Consider the following 26518-nt stretch of genomic DNA (forward strand, 5'->3'; position numbering starts at 1 on the left):
CCCCTAATTGTGTTATATTAAATCCAAATCACAATAAAATATTATATTTAAATTTGGTGATAATCATTTTCATTTCCGACTAAAAAACTTGAAGGGCAGTGTTCGTTTTCACTTCTCAAATATGACCTAATATTGACAAGGATGTTACCTAGAACTCAAACCACTAATGGTTTGAGTCGTGTATAAGGAATCAGAAAGAAAGATCGTCATCTTGGGCACATCGCGAAAAGTTGGGTACTTCGTAAGTACAAGTAACAACATCTCGTTGACAGAATACACATTGAACTGTGTTCACTATCCTGACATGTAGGCATGAGTGACGCCCTCGCCGAACGAACGGCATCATACCCTACTGTGTTGAGAAATGTTGGGTTTGTAGTACCGCGGAGGACGCAGCTCACACGACCTTGTCAGGCTATGTGTGCACATGCCAAGAATTGCATACTGCTCTCGGTCGAAACTGTTCTGTTTGTCATGATTTCAAAGACGGGACAGTGTGTCACATTTCTATTATAACCACTACTTGCTATTCACCTGGGCACAGTCCCGATAGAAGGACTGTGACCTGGGCGAGCGCTCAACAATCAATACTGTCACCAATGTAAACTCGTATAACAAAAGCTTCGTCCTGACAATGTACTTTTCCGTGCCTTTGTGTTGGCAAATATTATGACCTTGTCAACCATGGCAACAGGGACACACTTACTTGCGTTACTGCATTAGTGGATTTGCATAAGAATAGAAGCCGCCATTTCCCCGTCATTGCATCGTACTACATTCACGAACGTCGTGTCAGAATGAGGGCCACGGAAGGCTTCATTTGGGAAATTTGATTTACTTCATTTGTACGAAGAGTGATAATTCGTGACTCTATGAGTGTCCGGCCGTACCTTTGTCAGACAGTTTACAGGTGAATTGACTTATTTAACAACAGGTACGTTCGACAATTCGTTCTAGTATGGCAGCATTATTATATGCGTAATCTGGTCGATCATACGGGACATCTTCATCATTGCTATTGAAATAATGACGGTGTCCCTGGGATGCCAATCCGTAGCCATAAGTATTACGAAAAAATACACACATACATGTGACGCGATTAGGAAGCAGTTTTCTGCCAATGACATATTTACGTCACAACATGAAACTGTAATTCCATGGTCACAGTGACTTTGCCAAAACAGACTTTAGTTCAGGTCATTTAACTGAGTTGAATCACCGGGAATGCACCATAGAGTGTCTTTTTTTTCAATCCAATACGAATATAAACTGGAAAATAATCCAATAAACGATGGACGTCGTGTTATGGTTTTCGTGTGACAAGAACAACTATGACCGCCGCCCTTTAATTGAAATATTACATATATATCAAATTTTAATAAACCATGTATTTTTTATTTATATATTGTGTTTTTATTTTAGACATCTGATTGTTGTTACGTGCAATAATGGCTGGAAAAGGTGGAAGACGGCGGGGAGGAGGCAGACGAATCGGCGGTCGACGACACGGGCATGGGATCGGTATGAGGCGTGGTGGTGTTGGCCACCGCCGGAGGTACGGTGGTCGGGGAGGAGGAGGAGCAATAAGGATCACAGGGAAGGCAGCTATTGGGGCAATATTACTCTTTTTAGGGATCTTCTTATTGATCCCTGGATGTGTTCTCTTTAGTACCGGAATAGGCGGAAGCTTTGGTGGTGGGACGATGATACCGGGACTTGTCTTACTCGTTTTGTCAGGAACAGCCATTATTTCAGGCCTTGTTATCTGCGTCATCTTTAAATGTGTTCTAAACAAGGAAACCCCGACGACAACTACCGTGACGCCCCAGGGCACAGTTCCCGCTACCACTAGCACGGCAATAGTGGAGAATGAAGAACAGCCGCGACAAGTGCACATAACGGTGAACTACGTCAGAAAGCCCGGGGAACCCGTTCCTCAACCTGGACAATTTCTCGTCGGACAACCAGGAATGGAGGGTCAATACCCAGTGCCAATGGATCCACAAGGTTACCCACCACAGGGTTATCCACCACAGGGTTACCCACCACAGGGATACCCACCGCAAGGATACCCACCACCAGGAACCGGTGATATGGCGTATCCACCGCCAGCCAACAGTGTGCCTCCTCCAGTGACGTACGGGTAAGTCAATGTTTTGCTCGGAAAAAGAAGAGGGGAAATTAAAAATAACCACAGGTTGATTCAATTTTTGGGTTATTATGAAGCCGAAGAAAGGATTACGCCCATGGAAGATTTACCCCCCCCCCCCCCAGTTCAGTTATAGTATGATGACTCACGTTGGCCACGGCCAAGTCACCCAACTATAGTATTCAAACATTTGAATAAGACGGTGCTTTATATTAGGCTATTGTGTTCAGGTCTCACACTACTACTAGATTTTCCGCCATAGATAGCAGGCAAACAACTAGAACAAACGTGGCTCTTCAGACATTGGCCCAATGAGTCGAGAGCTCAAAATTTGAAAACAATTGCTGCATTATTTAGCAAAGCTGGAACTTACTGGGTAGGTTATGTTGGTAGGTATCGGTGAATGATCGTACGATTCAGGACGCTATAACGTGGTAGCATCTCTAGCGGGTTTAATAGTGTACTACCGCTTTCTACGTCGGTACAATTCATGCATTTGGTTCTCTTTTGTTCGGATCACGGTGAAGTTCACCTCTACTAACCACTTTAATAAAAACAAAAACAAGAGGGCGATCTTGGTACAGTTTGTACAGTTTTTAGTCAACTTATTTTTTTTATTTCAGATACGAAGGAAACCCTGGATATCCGCCACCGAATGGCATGATGGATACAACAGCGCCACCACCACCAGCGTACGACACCGTCACAACTCAGCATCAATAATTTATGAACACTTCATCTTCATCAACACGATCAAACGCGGTTGCCATGGCAGTTTATTATCAGTTACTGATATGACTTTATTCCTTCTAATTTTACCTAAAACAAAATTATAGGGCGGCGCATATTCTTCTCAACTCAGCTACGTCAACCAATGATTGTCACGGTGTTAATGATATAATAGCAAGTGTGCGTAATTCGGAAATACGTACAACGTACGACCCAGACGCCTGAACCGTTGTGAAGAGAAAGTTGTTCCGCGACAATTTATCGCGAGGTTCGCTGGTAATCAGCTGATATTCTCACTTTTCTGCATGGCATCATTCAAGATGAGTTGGTAAACCGAAATATGCGCATTCATCACATTATGAGTTATTCTACAACGCACATTTTTTTGAGACACGTGATCATACTGTCGTCTACTTCAACATACACGGGATTGTACAGCCATAATGAGATATTAATGCGGAAGAGTACTAGTATTCACCTGCGCATGCGTCAGAAGGCCATAGCGTGTAATTGTCATGCGTCAGATTGCCATGGCCTTTGCCTTTTTAGCATGCGTTGTTATTGTCGCTTGGGAATCATTTCCCACGCGTGCGCAGGTGACGACCCTCCCGCTTTAAACGACGCGTATACATTCTTAAAGATGATAACAAGTCACAAGGTGTACATGTATGAGCTACGTACTCTGAATTGACATCCCTTTCTTGAATACCGCACTCACTAGCGACAAATGGCTTATTTGCCACAACTCAACATATATGATGAGCGTGTTTACAGTATTATATGTCATCGTCTATATTATAGAATACGCATGGTTGCCATGACAGTTTACAAACGGGTTATTTAAGTCAAATAATTCCTCTCAAATCCATTAATTTACAAAAGAAAAAAAATAGTTTCGATAAAAAGTATATATATTGTGTTCAACTTTGTATTATGATATATTGTTAAGTGGTCTGCACATATATATATGTTTCTTTCTTTTTTTACGAATAAAATAACGTTTATATTTAAACAAAAGGCTCCCATTTCAATTTGAACTTCATATACGTATGATTGTTGTTCTCAATGTGTGTAGAATGTAGAAAGTTTTGACTGTGGAACGTATGAAACAAATAAATCATAACAAACAAGTAACCTGTAGAATGCTGTGTGGGTAATATTTTTATATTGATTTTTGTTGCACTTGCAGCAAATAGTAACCAAACAATGAGAAATCGATAGGATTGAATATACCTCTCAGCTGGCTTCACATGCATAGTTCAAGACTACCTAACCAGTGCTTACACCAAGATTTAGTTACAGCACCTAGACGGTCTGTGGTTACAGCTTCATGTTCCAAGTAATCGCATTGACATTACAATAGAAAATCATGAAAGACTGACACTCCCATGCAATTAACAGCGAGTGAAATTCCTGGGATTGAAACATATATTTTGAAGTCACTGATGTAGGCAATGAATAACTTCAAGTTGACATAAAGACGAGGTAGTTTATTCAATCAGTGCTCAACTAGAGGCTGAAATTATAACTAATTTGTTTAATTCAATTTCTCCTGAAGTCAAATAGAATACACTGGTGAAACACGGTAGTAACCGTGGGTGAAAGGATGTTTTGGGGTGTAGTTTACATTGTGTATGGAGTGGTAGGGTCGGGTGTAATTTGTTCATTTCCAACTCTTATGAAGTCACGTAGAATTTCACTTAATTTATTTTTGCTGACATGTTTTCAAGCATTACATGTGAATCCAATTTTCACTGTGCTGTGTCTCAATAGAGTATTAGGGCAATGGCATTTTTACTGGAATTTATTTCAGGGAAAAAATATTTTCAGTGATAATGAAATATTATGACAGAACCCCATACCCTCCCCGTGGCTTTCATTGCGTATGGAAGTTATTTTCACGAGTAATGCGGTGTATCCTGCTGCCGTACTTTCACGAGCGAAGCCATGGGGAGGGTGTGGGGTTCTGTTATTATTATTAATATGCTCCAAGACAGTGCTGCGACCTAGCAACGCGTGTCAGTGTAGAACGCGTGTCACTGTACGTGTGAAAATAAAATAATCAGACGTCTAATTTGAGTCATTGTCCGAATACTAGTAAATAACTCGTTTATGTTTAAACGTGGCGGTCGTCGCGCAGCGCGTGTTCGAATTTCATGTAAATAAACAATGTATTTTACACGCGTTGTATACGTCGCTGTGAGTCCCATATCGAACAGAACGCGGCACGACGACGCGACTGTCGCCCTTTAGTTGGGACCACGACAGAACCAGAACTTTAACTGGGCGAAAACGATACACAGTTTAGGGCTCATACCACTAATTGAATTTCCATAGACGACAATGTTAACATATGACGAGATTGCTATATGAAAATGACGAAGAAAGTTGAAAATATGGCTCAAAAATGGGAAATCAACATGCCAGTAATCAACCATATGAAAAAAACTAACATGTTGGCCAGCTCAAACTCTTGCAAATCTCAGGTAAACAAGACACACCTACTGTATTTGGATTGCACCAAGAGAAATCACTTACCCCAGACCATTCGTCCCGGTGTTATCGCTATCGCCACACGAGACTCCAGCTTGTCTCCTATACAATTTTCCTTCCGCCCACTTAATTTTAATATTCATATGACCTTTGCACTGACATCGATAGCCAATCGCATTCGACCGCGGACGTCACTCTAAATAAACAACTGAATAAATTAATATACCATATTTGGAAGATAGCGGGTAAATTCAACGTTGTTGGTGTGTTCCTTCGGGTTCCGAAGTCGCACGAAACGAGTTCATGTTCCGTTATCTTTCGCAAGTAAAACAGGTCGATATGTATTAAACATGGCATTTGTTTTCTTGTTTTAACCCCCTTATTACGCAAGCTTCCGTCGAAGTGGTGTTTTTTTCGACGATTTGTGGCATGTTGCAAAACGAACGAAACATTGCGGCATTCTTAGCGGTGGATAAGGGATCGACTATGTCGTCACATTTATGTCTCGTTTGAAAGAGAATAAACAACCGCTCAGAAAAATATGTTGCTAATATTTAAGTGCGGTGCCTTGAAATCGCCTGCCCGACGTCCAAATTTCAAAAGGATGTTCGATTTGCAATGACGACCGTTCATATGTACTAGGCGACGTTACAATTACTACTAGGGTCGGTGTTTGCATTAAGAATTATAGAACAAAAGATCAGCAAAGCGGTGCTTTTGTCGGCGATTTTGTCAAAGGGAATATTGATAAAATGTTGCAAAACAGAATCGCGAGTTGGGTGAAAAATTGCGCCGGCGGCATTCTCAGCGATGGCGACACCCCAGAAACACCGTGTCACAGTGCATTCGTGCATCAGTACACCGAAGAAATACATACATATTGTTGCGGACGACTATTGTAGACTGTGTTCGTGTAGTCTTCGAGTTTGTGGACAGTTAAAGTCGTGTGTGAATTTATTCAAGCCAGAAAAAGCAGGAGGGATAACTTATGGAAATCGTCTTTCCAATTTGATCCAGTGCGACGTTGTGAAAGGAGCGACTCTGTCGTCTCATCTATGTCTAGTTTGTAAGAGAAAGATTGATAGCGCAGAAAAATCCGCCAATAATGTAAAACAGTGGCGTGAAATTGTCAGTCATTCTAATATCTCCCAACCTGTGAACGAAAGGGTTAAGCGTGCTGCCTTGAAATCGCCTGCCCGACCACGTTCAAGTTCAAAACGACGTTCCATAACTTTCTCACATTCAATTTGCAATGATGACCGCAGTTCAAATGTACTTAGCGACGTGACGGACATTAACAACCATGATGTTGAAAAGGAGTTTGATGAAAATATGCCATTTCCAATTAGAAATCATTTTGATTTGATTTATGGATGGCGAGCACCGACACTCCGATCCGATGAACTAATCAAAACAAAAATGGCGCGTGTCACGTGACTTTGTTTACTAAAGATAGCGTGGGCGTTTGATTGACACTCAACTCATTAGTATTCCACCAATCACAGCTACATCTACTTTCTGGATGTGCGCAGTCAAATTGTATAGGAGACAAGCTGGAGTCTCGTGTGGCGATAGCGATAACACCGGGACGAATGGTCTGGGGTAGAAATCACTGGAAAAACACCAAGATTAGAACATCCATTAACACACAGAATAAACCCACAGGTACACAGCCGCTAAGTAGTAAACAAAAGACCACATGTTAGTCTCACCTCTGACCCAGGTGATTACGCCCTCAAACAGGGAGCACCTGAGAAAAATAATATTTAAAAAATTTCATTGGTTCTTGCTGGGCATTTAAATTGACTACGAGCAGCCATTGGTTAATTAGTGGCATGAGACCTTTATGTTGAAGTTAAAAGTTCCTCCACAGATCTGTGCATTGGCAAACATGCCGTACAACTGCGGTACTCCACTGACGGAATGACTTTCGTTGACATCGGCCGTGGCTGACTCGTGAGCTGCACACTACAATTTCGTTTGTGATGTTGCTTGCTGGTCGTGGATAGACTGAGTCTTGGTTACCGGTTAAATGTTGCTCATTTGGCGGTGGTAATCTTTATTTGGAACTGAGTAACGCCACAACGTCGCCAGCAGAAACATCCTGGTATCTCGATGTTGATGGTTGCGGCTCCATAGTGATCGCTGATTTTACTGCGGGTCAAGGCTGCGGGTTAATCTTTCGAGAGCCCTTCAAGATTTATAAAACTCAGTTTCCAGGTGGTAAACATACATTAAGTTCTCCTATTCCTAGTATTCTATGTGATGTACATCTAACATGCCAAAAATGATGGTGAACGATTTGAACCTGACAAAAATAGCAGACGGAAATGTGTTTACAAAATAAAAATAGTGATTACTTGAAATAGATACCAGGAAGGGGAGGGGGTAAAAGAAAAGTTATATAACATTTTATTATTCAATAATTTATTAAAATACATAAGTTTGTCCAACTCCCTGTGATACAACACCTCAGACATAGCTCACTGTACTCGGCTTGAGTGTGGGCACAAAGTTACTATTTGAATTTTTGATTTCTTTTTTCATTAATGAGAAAGTTGACTCCAAAGTTAGAGTAACTGTTCACCAGGAATGGCTTTTTAACTCTTCTGTGATTTTTTTTTTGGCTTGGCTGATTTTGTTCATACTTGACAGGCAGGTCGTACCATCACTAATTGGAAAAACAATCCTGACCCACCGCTACCATGGTAACAGCCAAAATCTGCTTTTTGAATACTTTCGCCCCAAATTTATTACCTCCTACCAGTCTTGTAATAGCAGTGCCCAAATGATCATGCCTTTTATTCTGGGTACGTTGCCCACTGGTAAGAGATCACCGGCGCCGACATTGTTACACTCAGGCTGTCAACGTAATCCCAACGCAACTTTGAATAAAATGTAAATGCTGCCTCCAATCTAGAAAATACTATCGCAAAACGGTTGGAAATACTAGTGATACATCTAACTGCTGAATACGTCCTAGCAATAAAATAAAGTGACTTCTAAAGACTGAATGTTATTTTGCGAACCTCGTATAAGGTGCCCGGTTTTATTTATAAACCGACGTTAGCTTCACGTTCATGTCCTACCATGGTAACAGCCGAAAACATATTGCTTGTTTTTTACCGGCTTGTTTTCATTGGCAACCGAAGTATTTTTATTTTGTAAACAAATTTTCGTCTGCTATTTTTATCCAGTTCAAATCGTTCAACAACATTTTTGGCATATTAGGTGCACATCACATGGAATACTACGATTGAGAGAACTTGATGTATGTTGACTAAGTTTTATCATAGTACGAAGTACCAGGAGGTTTCTGCTGGCGACGATGCGGCGTTACCCAGTTCCATATAAAGATTACCAACGCCAAATGAGCAACATTTTAACTGGTAATCAGGATTCATTTAATCCATGGCTAACAAGCAACATCACAAGCGAAGTTGCAGCATGCAGTACTAGTAAGTCATCCCGTCAGTGGAGTACCGCAGTAGCACGGCATGTTTGCCTTCAGCATTGTATTCAAACGAATCACGTGGTGTGCCGTTCTCGTTCAAACCCGGGATTCGTTCAATAGGAGAGTTTCAGTAAAAAAACACATTGCAAATCATGCAAGTTCAACATTTTCAAACCAATATACTAAATAAACAGAAATTCTCAGAGATGCAAAAGAAGGATGGATATTACTTTTCACTATACACATCTCTGTTGATACTATCCATCACATATTCTACTCCCAATTACTCCTGCGTCAAATGGACTAGCCTCTTTTCATGTTGACATTCAGAGTAAAATCATGTGACTGGCTGTTAAATTGGCTGTTGCACACTCTTTCGCCGGTCTGGAAAATGTGTTTAATTAGCTCTCATTCAAGCAACAATGCAGATTTCCCAGTGGGAGTGAAACTATTCGACTCTGCCATTAAAAAAATAGGGGTGTTTTCAGCAAAAAAACGAATAACCCTGGAATGCACACAACATACTGAATTTCGGAACAAATCGTGCATTACTTACAGCAGCAGAATACCACAGAAATATCAGACGAAACATGAAAACACTATATATTGTATTTCAGCCTGAACCCTCTATATTGCAATTCAAGGAATTAACCCCATATGTGCATCCATTTCCCACCTTGGTATCACCCACCCCTGAAAACAAACTCTTAATACCACGCTGAAGCGTTTGGTAATAAGGTAAGTAATTTCAGTTTCGATATTGTTATTGTTATTAACTAAACGAAAGTATACATCATCCTGTTTATATGAGGGCGCATAGTTAACTGAATCTGAATTTGCCGTAGATGGCGTGTTACCACAGCGGCTATTGTCAGCCGATATAGCTCCGCTGTTTGAATAAGTACAATAAAAGGAAGTCAAGGAAGTAAAATAAATACATTTAATTTTATTCCACCTATTTAAAAAAATAGTATATACATGTTCAAATTAAAACCAGCGAACTGTCTGAAATATTGTTAATCCGTATTTTCCAAATTCTCCCAACCTTCACCGTCTTGTCAACGCATGAGACTTGTCCCCCCCCCCACCGCTTTCAGTACTGCTTGTAAATTTCTCGAGAGATGTATAAAGACCGCTGATAGAAAATTGTATGAATTATTTATTACTGCATCCTTGTTAACCTGACCTTGTTAGGCGTGAGTTGGCCCTCGCCGGTCGAACAGCATCAGACCTGTCCTAGGTTTGGAGCACCGCGGAGGGCGCAACTCACGCGACCTTGTCAGGCTACATCCTTGTATGCAAAGGTTTAGACGCGCACGCACCAATTAATAGTTTGCCTTGAAACGCTTACATGAAATAAACATGTGCATGTGCGACATTTGTGTTGATAAATATTGATTTTCCAACAATCTTCCAATGAAAATCACGAGTAAGCGTTTTGACCTAGGTGCAACGTACACTAATTACCTTCCAATTACCAAAGAAATTACATAGTTAAAGCTAGATAACGTCTCAGTTTGTACTCGTTGTTCTGCACAACAGTCAAAGTCGCCATCTTTGATCATATGAGTCTCATATCTCGCGCACGCGTGGCGCGACGACAGCCGCCCTTCAAATGTTCATAGTGCATCTGTCAGACGTATGAAATACTTCATGATACTCGTATCGTAATTTTCATCATGTTCTTCGCTTTATTGCATATGTATTTGAAGTTTGCTCAAAAATATCGGCAATGGCAAAAGTATGCAAATGAGATTAAATAGTTTTTTTCTAAAGTTGCGTTTTCTGGACATTTGATGTACAACGGTGCATTAAAATACTTGTATTATATTATTTAATGTTATTGGGACGCACATTTGAATAATACAAACTCCAGAATCATATGTATTTTACACGCGTTGTGTACGTCGCTATGTGTCCCATGGGACGCGGCCCGACGACCACCGCCCTTTAACTTGAAGATCAGAATTATTGTCATCAAATACTCAAATTCTATAGTTTAATCTCCTTTTTTTTTTCAATTTGAACGTTTACATAGAGGCCTCAACTAAGCTATTGCGACAGTAGGTAAAATGAGCTCAACATTCAACTTGGAAATCTTCAGGAGTTTGCACTGGCATCCAGGAATTCCACCGTTTCGTTAAAAACAGTACATTGCGCCAAGATGGAATTAGCATGTACATGTTTATTTTGATTTAGTGTGAAATGAGAGAAATGCAAAATAATTTTCATTTTTGGACCCATTCTATGGAGAAAAATGGCACAAAAACAGAAGGCAAATTTACTATGTGAGAAAGGAGATATTGTTAAATCAGGGATGGTCAATACTCAGCCTAGATACTTGAGCAGTTATGGTGAGATAATATCTCCGCGTGGATGGTCAAATTCATGGGACTAGTTAAATAATATCTCATCAATGATGGGTCATGCATGGGTCAAGTTGAATAACACTACAAGCGATGGTCAACTTAATAGGACTTAGTCTAGTGTCTGCTTCGCAAAACGCAGAATAAGTGAGATTAACTTAGAATCTCACACCACCAAGAGCCTAGGATGAGATTTCTCACATGAGTTGGGGATTGTTATTGAACGGAGAAAGCGGGTTTGGTGGGTTAAAGGGTTAATAGTACATGCGAGTACATGCGAGCCCGACAAATTACCCCGCATCATAGAACGCACTCATTTTCACTTGCCCAATAACGATGAATGATATTGATATTTTTAATTTTTTAACTATAAAAAATGTAAATAAATAAATGAAGTATATTGAGTGGTCCTCGGATTCCGTTTTAACTCTGTTTTAATAGAAAAAACTATGTAGACAGGCAATAACTGCAACGTAATTTAACTTTGGTTGACTGTTCAAACGCGCTACCGACGACTGGGTGCAGAATGAAAGAGCGCCAATAACGGCAAAGATGTTACTTTATGGTGCGCGATGTGCATCGTGAGAATGCGTTCTCAGATCATGGACTAGGTCAAGCTGGGTTGATATTTAAAAATGCATGAAATGACGTCATTTTCCACGAGTTTTCAGAAGTAGCATGTACGCAAAGCTTTTGTTTACCATGTTACGTTAATGGTAATGTGAACAGAGAGTCTAATTAATTAGAAAACGGCGGAATCAGGCAGCAAATGTCATGAAGCAAATAAAACTTGTCAATAATATTGTCTGTTGGATTTTTTTTTTTGTCTATTGTGTACTATAACGTCTTATGGCGCGAAAAAATAAAATGAAAAAACTACCTCCGGAAGAAAACAATCAATAAATAAATATTGGTATTTTTTGTTGTGTCAAATAATATACTTAAAGGGCGGTGGTCGTCGCGACACACATGCGCAAGATATGGGTCTCATATGAACAAAGATTAATATTGCAAACGAGTACCAACTGAGACTTTACTAAGCTCTAACTAGGTAATTTCTTTGGTGATTGGAAGGTATCCAAGGAGTCATCGAAGTTAATTAGTGCACGTCGCACCAAGGTCAAAACTCGTATTCTTGATTTCCATTAGAAAAGCGTATTGCACTGTAGATGGGGGGGGGGGCAATGGGGGTAGCTGGTACAGTTTTACGGGCAATAGAAATGGCTTTTTATAATTTACAAGGAAAAAAAGACGTTGTTACAGTTTACAGTGAAAATTGAATGTTAACAGTTTACAGAGAAAATAAAGGTTATTTTTACGGAAGATTAAGAAAGAAAACCTAGAAAATTCTCGTACGTACCGAAAAAAATAATACACATGTTTACAGTGTACGAAAAAAATATTTAATTGCTTACGTTGTACGTCTAGCCTGTGATTACAGAATTACGGACTTTATTTTTTCAATTTACGTTGTACGAACAAAACAATATTGCAATTACGTTGAACGAAAATAACCCTTGCCCCCCCTCATTGTAGGGCAATCAATGACTATCAACACAAATGTCGCACATGCGCAGCGCGACGACCGCCTCCTTTAATCGGAAATCTCCTATTTTTTTAAAACTGTGTACAAGAAACAATATGTATACAACTCAGCATATTAATAGTTTAATATTTGACCCATTCGAGGGCTGAAAATACATTTAAAATCGATCAATATTACTAGTTTTACTAATAATTACTAATTTTCTTTCCGATTTTGCATCGGTAACTTATCCACGGCCTCTCATACACCGCATATATACGTAACGGAGTGTCGTCTTTAATGACGTCATACCTGACATTATAGATGAATATCATATTAAACATAATACGAATAAGCGACTCAATATACTAGAGACAAGTACTTTGTAATCGAACAAGAAAAACATGTTTGTAACCTTTGAACTGATATTTGATTGCGTCAGTAAGCGATGCTCACTTGTTCAACCGTGACCTCATTCACGGTTCAGAATACCAACATGGCGACGCAAGAAACGAAGTTGCACACACCGCCGCGGAGAACGGCGCTCGACGCGAATAGTTTCGTGGCTAAATACTTTCAGTCTGTTTTAGCAGCTACAATCGCTGAAGTCGGTAAGTTCTGTTTGATTCGCAGATCACAGCAATACTCACTATGTGACATCTAGTTTATTTTATCTGCGGTCTCCCGCTGAAAATCGAAGGAATAAAACTTAGACATGACGAAAACGTGTTGTTAAATTCACGGAAAATTTCGATAATAATTATTGTCCATTGTTATGAGGTACGCAAAGCGAACATAAAAAACAACAACAAAAAAAACAAAAAACGACCGCATGACATTCGAGTGACCCGCTGTTGCACTGATGGCTATTATTGATAATGAGCTGAGGTCCCAGCTGAGCCGACCAACGTCGGTCGTTGAATTTAAAATGAATGAATCAGTGTGACAAAGGACGATTAAGTGAACGAAATACTTTGATTTAGTTATAGTCCAAACGTGCCACTAAAAACACAGTCATTTAAAAGTATTAGTAAAATATCAATAGTTGTATGTGTTTACTACTTATCTGTTGAAAATTGAAAACATCGCCATTGAACTCGGCATTTTGACCTCAGTGAGTGAACTTAGTTTGACAAACAAAACCATATATTAGTAGTCTATAACTCAACTTATTTAGTAGTGCATGGCATTTTGACAACAATAGTGTACTACGACATTGTGATTACATTGGGTATACACTGGGTTCAACTGAGAATTTTGAACCTAGGATATAACAGAAAAAAACTCCCAATGTATCAGTCCCAAAATGCATCAGAAATGACAGTGGCTAAAACGTGTTGAAAGATAGATCAATATTTACTGCGTCAGGGCCTGAACAACAAAGACATCAAAGGCCATTGCCTTGATGCCCAATGAGTTTGCTTTGTTGCCTTCTGATATTTTCTGTTAATTGTTATTCCTATGTGCCAAGGCCATTTTATAAATTTTGGCATTGAACTTGGTTGTCCTCAACTCAGACTACAATCCTATTTCTCTCTGCTTGAGTGCTTCCTCGTAAAAAAGTTAATTGTTGGTAAATGTAAGGCTAGTCTTCTACAAAGGGTAAAAAAAAAGTATTTGGTCACTTGCCAAATAGGGAAAAAAATTGTGATACTAAAGATTCATTAGTAAATACTGTAAAACACATTAAGTATTCACTCATTATAATTTTACTATTTTCACTGATAATTGAATTTAAATTGATGTGACCATGTATTATTCTAATAGTAGAACTCAGTGTTTACTGGCAGTTAATTCTGCTACTTTTAAGACTCAGGTCAAATATAAAAATAATGAAATTAAATGTTAATGAAAATAAATATATTTGCCTAATTGCTATTGTAATATGCACTGTAGATATGTTTTCCACATGTTGAATTTAATTTTCTGTCGGGTGATGGAATAATCATGGTAATTCAGTTGAATCATCACTGGTGAAAGTAGTTGTAAGTCCGATCTCATAATAAGTCATCATTGGTGACTCACAAACGTAGTTGGTCATTTTGAAATATTGAATGTTTTTGTCAGGGATCACGTTATCATTTTTGTGTAGGGAGTTTTCTGTGTAACGTGATTACAAATACGACTTTTCTTGTACTCAAAGAGAGGTCTCTCTTCAATATTGAGGGATCTGGGAAGCAGAATGATTTTTGTATTTGCGACCAACAAAACTGCTATAGAAATTGACCTACTTTTAAAGATAACTAATATGTACGATAGTAATATATGCTAGTATTAATTTATGTGGAATCCCACCTAGAACAAATACAAAAACAGATTTGTTTATTTTAGTGGGGCCATGGATTTTAACAGATTATATAAATTAAATAAAAAAAACATCAAAAGACGCAAATACCAATGGAATGGGTTCTTTCCTTGCTAGTAGTAACAGATGTTTTTTTTATTTACATTCACAGCAACATTTCCCATTGATCTAACAAAAACAAGGCTACAAATTCAAGGGGAAGCGGCTGCAGCAACGGCAGCTGCACAACATGGAGCAAACTGTACTACAATTGCATATCGAGGAATGTTTAAAATGGCATATGGAATAGGTATGTACTAAACGTTAGAATTTATATCAACAATTAAATTGTCTATCCAGATATTGATCAACGTAGATATAATATACCTGGATATTGCATCACACCAGTAGGCATATTATACCTAGCTATACTACCACACCTGTATAGTATCCAGATATTGCCCAAAGTAGGCATATTATACCTAGCTATTCTACCACACCTGTATAGTATCCAGATATTAGCCAAAAGTAGGCATATTATACCTAGCTATACTACCACACCTGTATAGTATCCAGATATTAGCCAAAAGTAGGCATATTATACCTAGCTATTCTACCACACCTGTATAGTATTCAGATATTGCCAAAAGTAGGCATACTATATCTAGCTATTCTACCACACCTGTATAGTATTCAGATATTGCCCAAAGTAGGCATATTATACCTAGCTATTCTACCACACCTGTATAGTATCCAGATATTAGCCAAAAGTAGGCATATTATACCTAGCTATTCTACCACACCTGTATAGTATCCAGATATTGCCCAAAGTAGGCATATTATACCTAGCTATTCTACCACACCTGTATAGTATTCAGATATTGACCAAAGTAGGCATACTATATCTAGCTATTCTACCATACCTGTATAGTATCCAGATATTAGCCCAAAGTAGGCATACTATATCTAGCTATTCTACCACACCTGTATAGTATCCAGATATTGCCCAAAGTAGGCATATTATACCTAGCTATTCTACCACATCTGTATAGTATTCAGATATTCAGATCTACCACACCTGTATAGTATTCAGATATTGCCCAAAGTAGGCATATTATACCTAGCTATTCTACCACATCTGTATAGTATTCAGATATTCAGATCTACCACACCTGTATAGTATCCAGATATTGCCCAAAGTAGGCATATTATACCTAGCAATTCTACCACACCTGTATAGTATCCAGATATTGCCCAAAGTAGGCATATTATACCTAGCTATTCTACCATACCTGTATAGTATTCAGATATTGCCCAAAGTAGGCATATTATACCTAGCTATTCTACCATACCTGTATAGTATTCAGATATTGCCCAAAGTAGGCATATTATACCTAGCTATTCTACCACACCTGTATAGTATTCAGATATTAGCCCAAAGTAGGCATATTATACCTAGCTATTCTACCATACCTGTATAGTATTCAGATATTAGCCCAAAGTAGGCATATTATACCTAGCTATTCTACCACACCTGTATAGTATCCAGATATTGCCCAAAGTAGGCATATTATACCTAGCTATTCTACCACACCTGTATAGTATTCAGATATTGCCCAAAGTAGGCATATTATACCTAGCTATTCTACCACACCTGTATAGTATTCAGATATTAGCCCAAAGTAGGCATATTATACCTAGCTATTCTACCACACCTGTATAGTATCCAGATATTGCCCAAAGTAGGCATATTATACCTAGCTATTCTACCATACCTGTATAGTATTCAGATATTAGCCCAAAGTAGGCATATTATACCTAGCTATTCTACCACACCTGTATAGTATTCAGATATTGCCCAAAGTAGGCATATTATACCTAGCTATTCTACCACACCTGTATAGTATCCAGATATTGCCCAAAGTAGGCATATTATACCTAGCTATTCTACCACACCTGTATAGTATTCAGATATTGCCCAAAGTAGGCATATTATACCTAGCTATTCTACCATACCTGTATAGTATTCAGATATTAGCCCAAAGTAGGCATATTATACCTAGCTATTCTACCACACCTGTATAGTATTCAGATATTGCCCAAAGTAGGCATATTATACCTAGCTATTCTACCACACCTGTATAGTATCCAGATATTAGCCCAAAGTAGGCATATTATACCTAGCTATTCTACCACACCTGTATAGTATTCAGATATTGCCCAAAGTAGGCATATTATACCTAGCTATTCTACCACACCTGTATAGTATTCAGATATTAGCCCAAAGTAGGCATATTATACCTAGCTATTCTACCACACCTGTATAGTATTCAGATATTGCCCAAAGTAGGCATATTATACCTAGCTATTCTACCATACCTGTATAGTATTCAGATATTAGCCCAAAGTAGGCATATTATACCTAGCTATTCTACCACACCTGTATAGTATTCAGATATTAGCCCAAAGTAGACATATTATACCTAGCTATTCTACCATACCTGTATAGTATTCAGATATTAGCCCAAAGTAGGCATATTATACCTAGCTATTCTACCACACCTGTATAGTATCCAGATATTGCGCAAAGTAGGCATATTATACCTAGCTATTCTACCACACCTGTATAGTATCCAGATATTAGCCCAAAGTAGGCATATTATACCTAGCTATTCTACCACACCTGTATAGTATCCAGATATTGCCCAAAGTAGGCATATTATACCTAGCTATTCTACCACACCTGTTTAGTATCCAGATATTGCCCAAAGTAGGCATATTATACCTAGCTATTCTACCACACCTGTATAGTATCCAGATATTGCCCAAAGTAGGCATATTATACCTAGCTATTCTACCACACCTGTATAGTATCCAGATATTGCGCAAAGTAGGCATACTATATCTAGCTATTCTACCATACCTGTATAGTATTCAGATATTGCGCAAAGTAGGCATATTACACCTAGCTATTCTACCATACCTGTATAGTATCCAGATATTAGCCCAAAGTAGGCATACTATATCTAGCTATTCTACCACACCTGTATAGTATCCAGATATTGCCCAAAGTAGGCATATTATACCTAGCTATTCTACCATACCTGTATAGTATTCAGATATTGCGCAAAGTAGGCATATTACACCTAGCTATTCTACCATACCTGTATAGTATCCAGATATTAGCCCAAAGTAGGCATACTATATCTAGCTATTCTACCACACCTGTATAGTATCCAGATATTGCCCAAAGTAGGCATATTATACCTAGCTATTCTACCACATCTGTATAGTATTCAGATATTCAGATCTACCACACCTGTATAGTATCCAGATATTGCGCAAAGTAGGCATATTATACCTAGCTATTCTACCACACCTGTATAGTATTCAGATATTAGCCCAAAGTAGGCATATTATACCTAGCTATTCTACCACACCTGTATAGTATTCAGATATTGCCCAAAGTAGGCATACTATATCTAGCTATTCTACCATACCTGTATAGTATTCAGATATTGCCCAAAGTAGGCATATTACACCTAGCTATTCTACCATACCTGTATAGTATCCAGATATTAGCCCAAAGTAGGCATACTATATCTAGCTATTCTACCACACCTGTATAGTATCCAGATATTGCCCAAAGTAGGCATATTATACCTAGCTATTCTACCACATCTGTATAGTATTCAGATATTCAGATCTACCACACCTGTGTAGTATCCAGATATTGCCCAAAGTAGGCATATTATACCTAGCTATTCTACCACACCTGTATAGTATTCAGATATTAGCCCAAAGTAGGCATATTATACCTAGCTATTCTACCATACCTGTATAGTATTCAGATATTGCCCAAAGTAGGCATATTATACCTAGCTATTCTACCATACCTGTATAGTATTCAGATATTGCCCAAAGTAGGCATATTACACCTAGCTATTCTACCACACCTGTATAGTATCCAGATATTAGCCCAAAGTAGGCATATTTTACCAAGATATCCCGCCACACCTGTATATTCTTCAGATATTAGCCAAAGTACATTGTAGGCATTTTATACAGAAATATTTGATTACACCTGTACGGTGTCAAGATACTAGCCCAAAGTAGGCATATTATACCTAGCTCTTCTATGTCACTGGCACGGGCCGGAAACAATTTGGCAATGTTTGGTCTAGCTATCGTTCCCACATTACAGGTCATGTACAAGACGTATGGTAGTATATATTTTATTATATTCGTCACCATCTGAAATATATCTTACAATAATCGCCTACAGCGTCAAGTGAGAATAATTACAATATTTATATTAATTATGCATAGATTATAAATTTAAAGAAAGTATACAGTACTGTTAATATTTAAATCAGTTTGTTCGTGAACAAAATAAACTTTAAATAATATATAAATGTCCCAACTATCTTGATTTCAAGAATGACAGTGGCTGCGCACGGGTTGAGGATACGATGGCCGTCGAACTTAGCTGATTCCGGTACATGATATCGCAGGCTACAGTCCATCAATATCGTCCGATTCCGTTAGATGATGTCTAGTTCAAATAAGCTCAAGTTTGGTAGTACGGTCGGTTCTAAGCTTCGCCATACGAGAGCATAGGTCCAATAAGTGGCACTATTCAACAAAGTATACAATGATGAGAAAGATACAATATGGCTACATACTATTCTCAGTAGTTCGTACAATCTCGTCACAGATGTATGTACATTATCCTGTGTAAAGTATAAACAACTCGTGCTTCATTTTAAATGTTATAGTTACCGGATTCGGCTGATACCCCGCCCTGGGCGATCTTATGGAGGATTCCATTTTTTTTTAGAAAAATGTGGACCAAAAGATCGCCCGGGTGATCTTTTGGCAGATATTACGAGGCCCATCTTGTCTAAAAAAAATAACCCTGCGTTGATAGAAATGGTCTAGAAAAAATAATGTTTCGCGTTGACCAAATATAATCATGCAAAGTATAAATTCAAAGTAATACATTGGTGAGAGGTCGAATTTTACGTGAACAAGAACATGCACTAGGAAGGAAAAGCAAGTCAAAGTCGAAACGGGGTGCATCATGGACATGACACAACACATGCTGCGATAACCGAGTGATTAGCGACATAATTTTGGGACGCAATTGAACTTGAAGTACTTCTTTGCGAAACTTGCTGCGCGGTGATGCTGGCATCAAGTATGTGTTGACCGAAGTTTGACCCCAAGTCAGGCGCTGAACTGGCGCGTTACCTTAGCAACCTTTTTCTTTTGCGGTTCGTGCGTCGATCTAGTAAAATTTTTATTATATCCGACGGTACTGTAATTACGCAACTTGTATGCAACTCTGTACTGGCTTTGAATATATCCACGTCGTTTACTTAGTGCACTGCTTTTCTAATTACGCAAATTTGTTTACAATATTGTACCAGCTTTGAATAGTTCAACTTTGTATTAAATGTATTGCTTTCATGATAATTACGCAAACTCAAGTTAATTTTTACTATTGTTAGGGCACTGACCCGGGGTATTGTGTCTGTGAATATTTCAATATTACCGACTTGATAATGCGTTGCATTCGTAATAATTACGTAAACATAAATATTGGCGCATTTAAATCATTAAAAATGATAGTAGTCGGGTATCTACGGAAAGTCGAGAAAATAATTTAAATACTTGTGATTCACCAATGTTCCAATGGTGATTTTTTTTATTCGAAATGAAGTGAACATGTAATATAAACCATACCATGCGTCAAGTTAAATTTTACTATAATATAATAAACTCTGGACAGCGCACTTCGATCGCAATATTCACGTACATTTCGACTGAACTCTAATAACCACGCGTTTGAGTTCACGCACTGATATTTAAATTCGAGCCACCCAGCTTGACGCAAATCAATATAGTTACTTGTCATGTGTTCAAAAAATCTTTCAACTCTCACAAATACCATGAACGCGAAGAGCTAACTGGGGGTTAACTGAAAGAGAACGTCTTTTTTGGGGAAAAAACACGTCAGTACAAGATTATGTGTACAAGGTTAGCTTTATTGAACGTACATGACATAACGTACGTAAATCAATATAGTTACTTGTCATGTGTTCAAACAATCTTTCAACTCTCACAAATACCATGAACGCGAAGAGCTAACTGGGGGTTAACTGAAAGAGAACGTCTTTTTTGGAGAAAAAACACGTCAGTACAAGATTATGTGTACAAGGTTAGCTTTATAGAACGTACATGATCGCTTAACTCTGTGTTTTTTAATAATCATGTCGCATGTGAAACGCAGGAGACATTTTAGTTCGCCCATTTCTTGTTTACTGACATTTTGTCTGGAATGCGATACAGACAAAGATTAAACATTACTGATAACAACCAAGAGGCTCGAACCAGGAAGGCTTGGATATTTTAAACTTCGTAAATAACATTCTTTTCAAGCGTAGACTTTATTCGAGTGTAATAATACACAACAACAATTCGTTTACAGCATTGGTTTTATTGAAGTTTTTAATGCTTTTCGGCTTCACAGTGAAATAATTTAGCGTCATATTTGAAATAGCACGCTCGATACAAGATGTCGGACGGGAAAATTGGGGTCTGTAAAAATGTTTGTTGGTTCAGTCAGGCAATGTGTGGACCAAAACATCGCCCACTATTTGAAACATCGCCCATGGGCGGGGTTTAGGATGGGCGGGGTATCAGCCGAATCCGGTAATACATAAATTACAATATAAATAATGTAAAAGTTACAAGAATGTTGTACTCACAATGGTCAATGATACTCTGTGCAGACGAGTCCCCGGAGCACAGCTTCCTGAGTCTGTACAAGTTTTCTTCCTGTATACGCTGTCTCCCAACAACACCGGTTCATTTATGACACCCTACACGGTTTCCGCCAGAATTAAAAGAATTTATATTCCTATAATAACCTGGCCCCAGCTTATACCTGGACTTGCGTGTCTCAGGCGCCCTGTGATAAACGTGTTGGCTCGTCTCTCAGTTTGCACACAGACGACTGAAAGCCCGTCCTGCTAGTGCGGCGTCCTGAGTCAGAGTGACGTGTCCTCCGACCACACCACGCAAACACAACAAAGGATTTTTGAATAAATTAAATATAACATACACCTGTTTCTGCATTCACAACATGCACCTGTATACCAATCTAATTTCAAGACTGATTCTCGCGTGACATTCTACTATATCTTCATAGTATCTAGGTAATGTCCAAATTAGGCATATTATTCCTAGCTATTCTACTACACCTGTACAGTATCCAGATACTGCCCAAAATACACATACAATCAAACCTCGTTAGTACAAATATTAAGGTCCCAGGTGAATATATTCGTTAAAACCGTAATAATGGTTGCCACAAGAGGGTGCTTTAGGAAAATAAACTAATTACCATAAATCAGGGTAAACAAAACTATGACGCCATCTAACACTAGACCGAACATTAAAAACACACAAATAGTATTGAAATAAATGTTATGTTTATTAAAATAATATTAAAAATGGAAAATACAGTTCATTATATAAAGTGCATGTATAAAGAAATTAATAAAGAAATTCCTACCAGATCGACTGAATTTGTCACGTATGCATACATATACACACATATACACACTGTATTTGTTGTATGATTGCTCAGTCTTCAAGATACAACATTTGTAGCATGGTAAATAAATCTGTATAACAGAAAAGTATATCGACAAGTGTTTGCTATTAACATAGATGTCTATTTTAATAAGTCTGTAATTTTAGTTCGACACCGATCAGAACAAATCAATGTGAACAGCATGTCCTCAATAGTAGTTGTTGTTGAGTTGTTAGAAAATCAATGTTTTAACATTTTCACGGGGCTGAAGATAAGTGTGTAAGTTTACTACACAATCCATAGATTCCGATGGTGAAGGACGTTCGATGTCAATAGGAATTTTCGATGTCGTCTTCATCAGCCTTAGTATTTTGTTCCAAAATGGACGCTATAATTGCATTGTCTACGCAAGACAAAATTTGAAAATGTATTCTCTGGCAATTTGATATGATGGGCTAAGTTATCTCATAAGCATTCAACATCACTGGTGTTATCAGCTGTAATGTGTCCACAATCAGCAATGCTGACTTCCTGTTCCACGTTGGGACTTGATGCCTTATGAAGCAGTTGGCGATGGTGCCAAAACGAATGAAGCATGTTGATCGCATCCTTTACGTTGATCAAGGGTAGGGTTTCACCTGAATTATTATTCACCGCCATTCTCTGAACTACTCGATGGCGGTAAAAGCACTTGAAATTTCTAATCACGTCCTAGTCCATCAGTTGCAGCTTTGATGTTGTAGTAGGCAGGAGAAAGAGAAGTTGGCTGTGAGGTTTTTGACAGCTGGATGGGCTGGACAGTTGTCGGTGAACGCGAGAATTTTTTTCTTTTCTGACGTACTTCTTGTCCAGTTTGTGCAGCCATTCGGTAAACAAATCGCTGACCATCCACACTTTTTTGTTTGCTTTGTAATTGATGGCTAGGGATTTCAGGTTTTTATAACACCTAGGGTTTTTTGATTTTCCGAAGACCCTGGCTTGAGTTTTTCATATCCATCCATGTTGGCGCAAAGCATCACAGTCAATCTTTCTTGACTTGTCTTTTCTCCAGAGCATATGTCATTCTTCAAGAATAATGTCTTATCGAGCATAACCCTGTTTCGTCAGCATTGAAAATATTTCTTGGCAAGTCCGGGCAATTTTTACGTTACCCAGTCATCAACAATGTCATCACTGACAGAAGCAGTTTCGCCGCACACGGATTTGAACGTGATACTGTCAGAATTTGAATCTCTCGAGCCAGCCATTACTAGCTTTGAATTCGGCATGATTCATTTTCTGTCCTAGATCTTCGGCCTTTGCCTGGAGAATAGGACCGCTTAACAGGCACTGGTAACCCATTTCAGCAATGCCTGCTCAACATCGTCAACTGCTGAAAACCGCATTCGCTTTTGGCATGGTTCAATTTCATTGACAGTGTACTGGGTTTAACATTGAATTTTCAACGAAAGTCACCATGACCAATGATTATTTGAACTTTACAGTCCAATGACAAGGCATGCCGTTTGACACAAGTTGTTGACATTCTGAAGTCAGGGCGAAAACTGGCCTCTCACTTGTAGTCACCATACAATGTAAGTTATCAAGAATTTACAGCGTCCATGCTTCACACTTTTTTGTATTGTGAACCTTAAAATTAAAAGACTCAAGCAGCAAGGCACTGAAAGTGACTAGACACTGAAAGTCACATACACAAAGGATTTTTGCACTGCATGAATGGCTATATTGTTTTTATTTTACTCAACATGGCACAAGCTCACTTACAACAGCAAAAGCATCACACCATGTATTTGGTGGTTCATTTTATGATTTCGCAGCTGTTTGAGTGAAAGAAAATGTTTACTATAGGTGCCTATTGTTTTACAGAGTAAAACCATTCGTACTAAACAAATTGATTTTAAGTGTTGTCAATTGCCATAGGGATAATGGATTTTCAAAAGGGACTTCCCAGTTCGTTTGCTGTAACCAGTATTTCGTACTAATGAGTTTTGACAGTAATATACCTAGACAGCCCACCAAACTGTACAGTATCAGGCATATTTTATCAAGATATCCAGCCACACCTGTATACTCTTCAGATATTAGCCAAAGCAGGCATTATATACCTAGTATTTCATTACACCTGTACAGTATCAAAATATTGCCCAAAGTAGGCATATAATAACTAAAAATCCAGCTATACCTGTACAGTATCAAAATATTGCCCAAAATAGACATGATAACTAAAAATCCTGCTATACCTGTACAGTATCATAATATTGCCCAAAGTAGGCATATGATACCTAAATATCCTGCTGTACCTGTACAGTATCATAATATTGCCCAAAGTAGGCATATGATACCTAAATATCCTGCTGTACCTGTACACTATCATAATATTGCCCAAAGTAGGCATATGATATCTAAATATCCTGCTACATGTATACCTGTACAGTATCGCAATATTGCCCAAGGCAGACATAATATACCTAGATAACCCACCAAAGCTGTACAGTGTCAAAATAATGCCCACAGTAGGCATATAATACCTAGATAACCCACCAAACCTGTACAGTGTCAAAATATTGCCCACAGTAGGCATATAATACCTAGATAACCCACCAAACCTGTACAGTGTCAAAATATTGCCCACAGTAGGCATATAATACCTAGATAACCCACCAAACCTGTACAGTGTCAAAATATTGCCCACAGTAGGCATATAATACCTAGATAACCCACCAAACCTGTACAGTGTCAAAATATTGCCCACAGTAGGAATATAATACCTAGATAACCCACCAAAGCTGTACAGTGTCAAAATATTGCCCACAGTAGGCATATAATACCTAGATAACCCACCAAACCTGTACAGTGTCAAAATATTGCCCACAGTAGGCATATAATACCTAGATAACCCACCAAACCTGTACAGTGTCAAAATATTGCCCACAGTAGGCATATAATACCTAGATAACCCACCAAACCTGTACAGTGTCAAAATATTGCCCACAGTAGGCATACAATACCTAGATAACCCACCAAACCTGTACAGTGTCAAAATATTGCCCACAGTAGGCATATAATACCTAGATATCCAGCAACACCTATACAATATATAGATATTGCTCAAATTAGTTATAACACCTAGATATCAAGATACTACTCTTAAAAAATATCCCATTAATGACATGTAAATGATATAATAGATACATAATAATAGATGAGGAAGTGGACTTGGTATCTGTATATTTGTATTGCATGTATACTCATTACTGCGCTTAGAAAGGGTTGTGTTTTTGCTTCAGACAGCTTATATTACAGGGCAACCTTTGCTTTTAGCACTCCCTACTGACATGAGATTGTCAAAGCCAGAGACTGTTACAACTAAGTAGGTTTTTATTAGAAGTGAATAACAAGTGCATTTAATATAAGTGCTTATTGGATATCACTTGGCAATATGGATTTTTAATTTCTCAACTATTGTATGAGGCACACTGATGAATGTTCTGATAATATGGAGTGAACCAGTACTAGAATGTTATTACCATTTTCACCACCAGAATTTCTCACCCAAATTTTTTTTCACTTTTCACTTTTTTCTTATATTCTTCAATACTTCTGGAAATAAACCTTAATTTTGGAGCCAACAGACAACATTTGAGTCAATTTTTCAGTATTTACTTTAAAAATGTGGCTATTTTTGCTTCATTCTTCTGAAGGAAAGTGCAGACTATGAACAGGACTATTTTGTGAATTTGTGATGAAAAGAGGGAACTAGTGGTGAAAAGGTTAAACTGGATTAAACTAAGTCATCTGATGCAGTAATCCTAATATTACATACCAATACACTATAACAGAGGTGACTGTCAGTAGCTTATGGACAGCTCTGATGTACAACATTCAAATGGCATACCAGTAACTGTCAAATATTCA

At 38.3% G+C, this 26518-nt stretch overlaps 2 protein-coding genes across 2 annotated transcripts in view; both read left to right on the forward strand.

The window, feature by feature from the left end:
• Window positions 1–724: 724 nt before the first annotated feature.
• On the forward strand, window positions 725–3895 carry LOC100376667 (uncharacterized). Its single transcript, XM_002734235.4, has 3 exons — window positions 725–934; window positions 1423–2143; window positions 2773–3895. Exons 2-3 carry the CDS (start codon window positions 1449–1451, stop codon window positions 2870–2872), a joined length of 795 nt encoding a protein of 264 aa, XP_002734281.1. The 5' UTR covers window positions 725–934; window positions 1423–1448; the 3' UTR covers window positions 2873–3895.
• A 9293-nt stretch (window positions 3896–13188) lies between these two features.
• LOC102807609 (mitochondrial uncoupling protein 4-like) overlaps window positions 13189–26518 on the forward strand; it is a 30673-nt gene continuing 17343 nt past the window's right edge. The window contains exons 1-2 of the mRNA XM_085502330.1: window positions 13189–13327; window positions 15173–15310. Of these exons, the coding sequence (XP_085358456.1) occupies window positions 13213–13327; window positions 15173–15310 (253 nt within the window). The 5' untranslated portion in view covers window positions 13189–13212. The remainder of the gene's footprint in view (window positions 13328–15172; window positions 15311–26518) is intronic.

The sequence above is a fragment of the Saccoglossus kowalevskii genome, chromosome 8 (assembly GCF_978046115.1).
Source record: "Saccoglossus kowalevskii chromosome 8, keSacKowa6.1, whole genome shotgun sequence".
NCBI lineage: Eukaryota > Metazoa > Hemichordata > Enteropneusta > Harrimaniidae > Saccoglossus > Saccoglossus kowalevskii.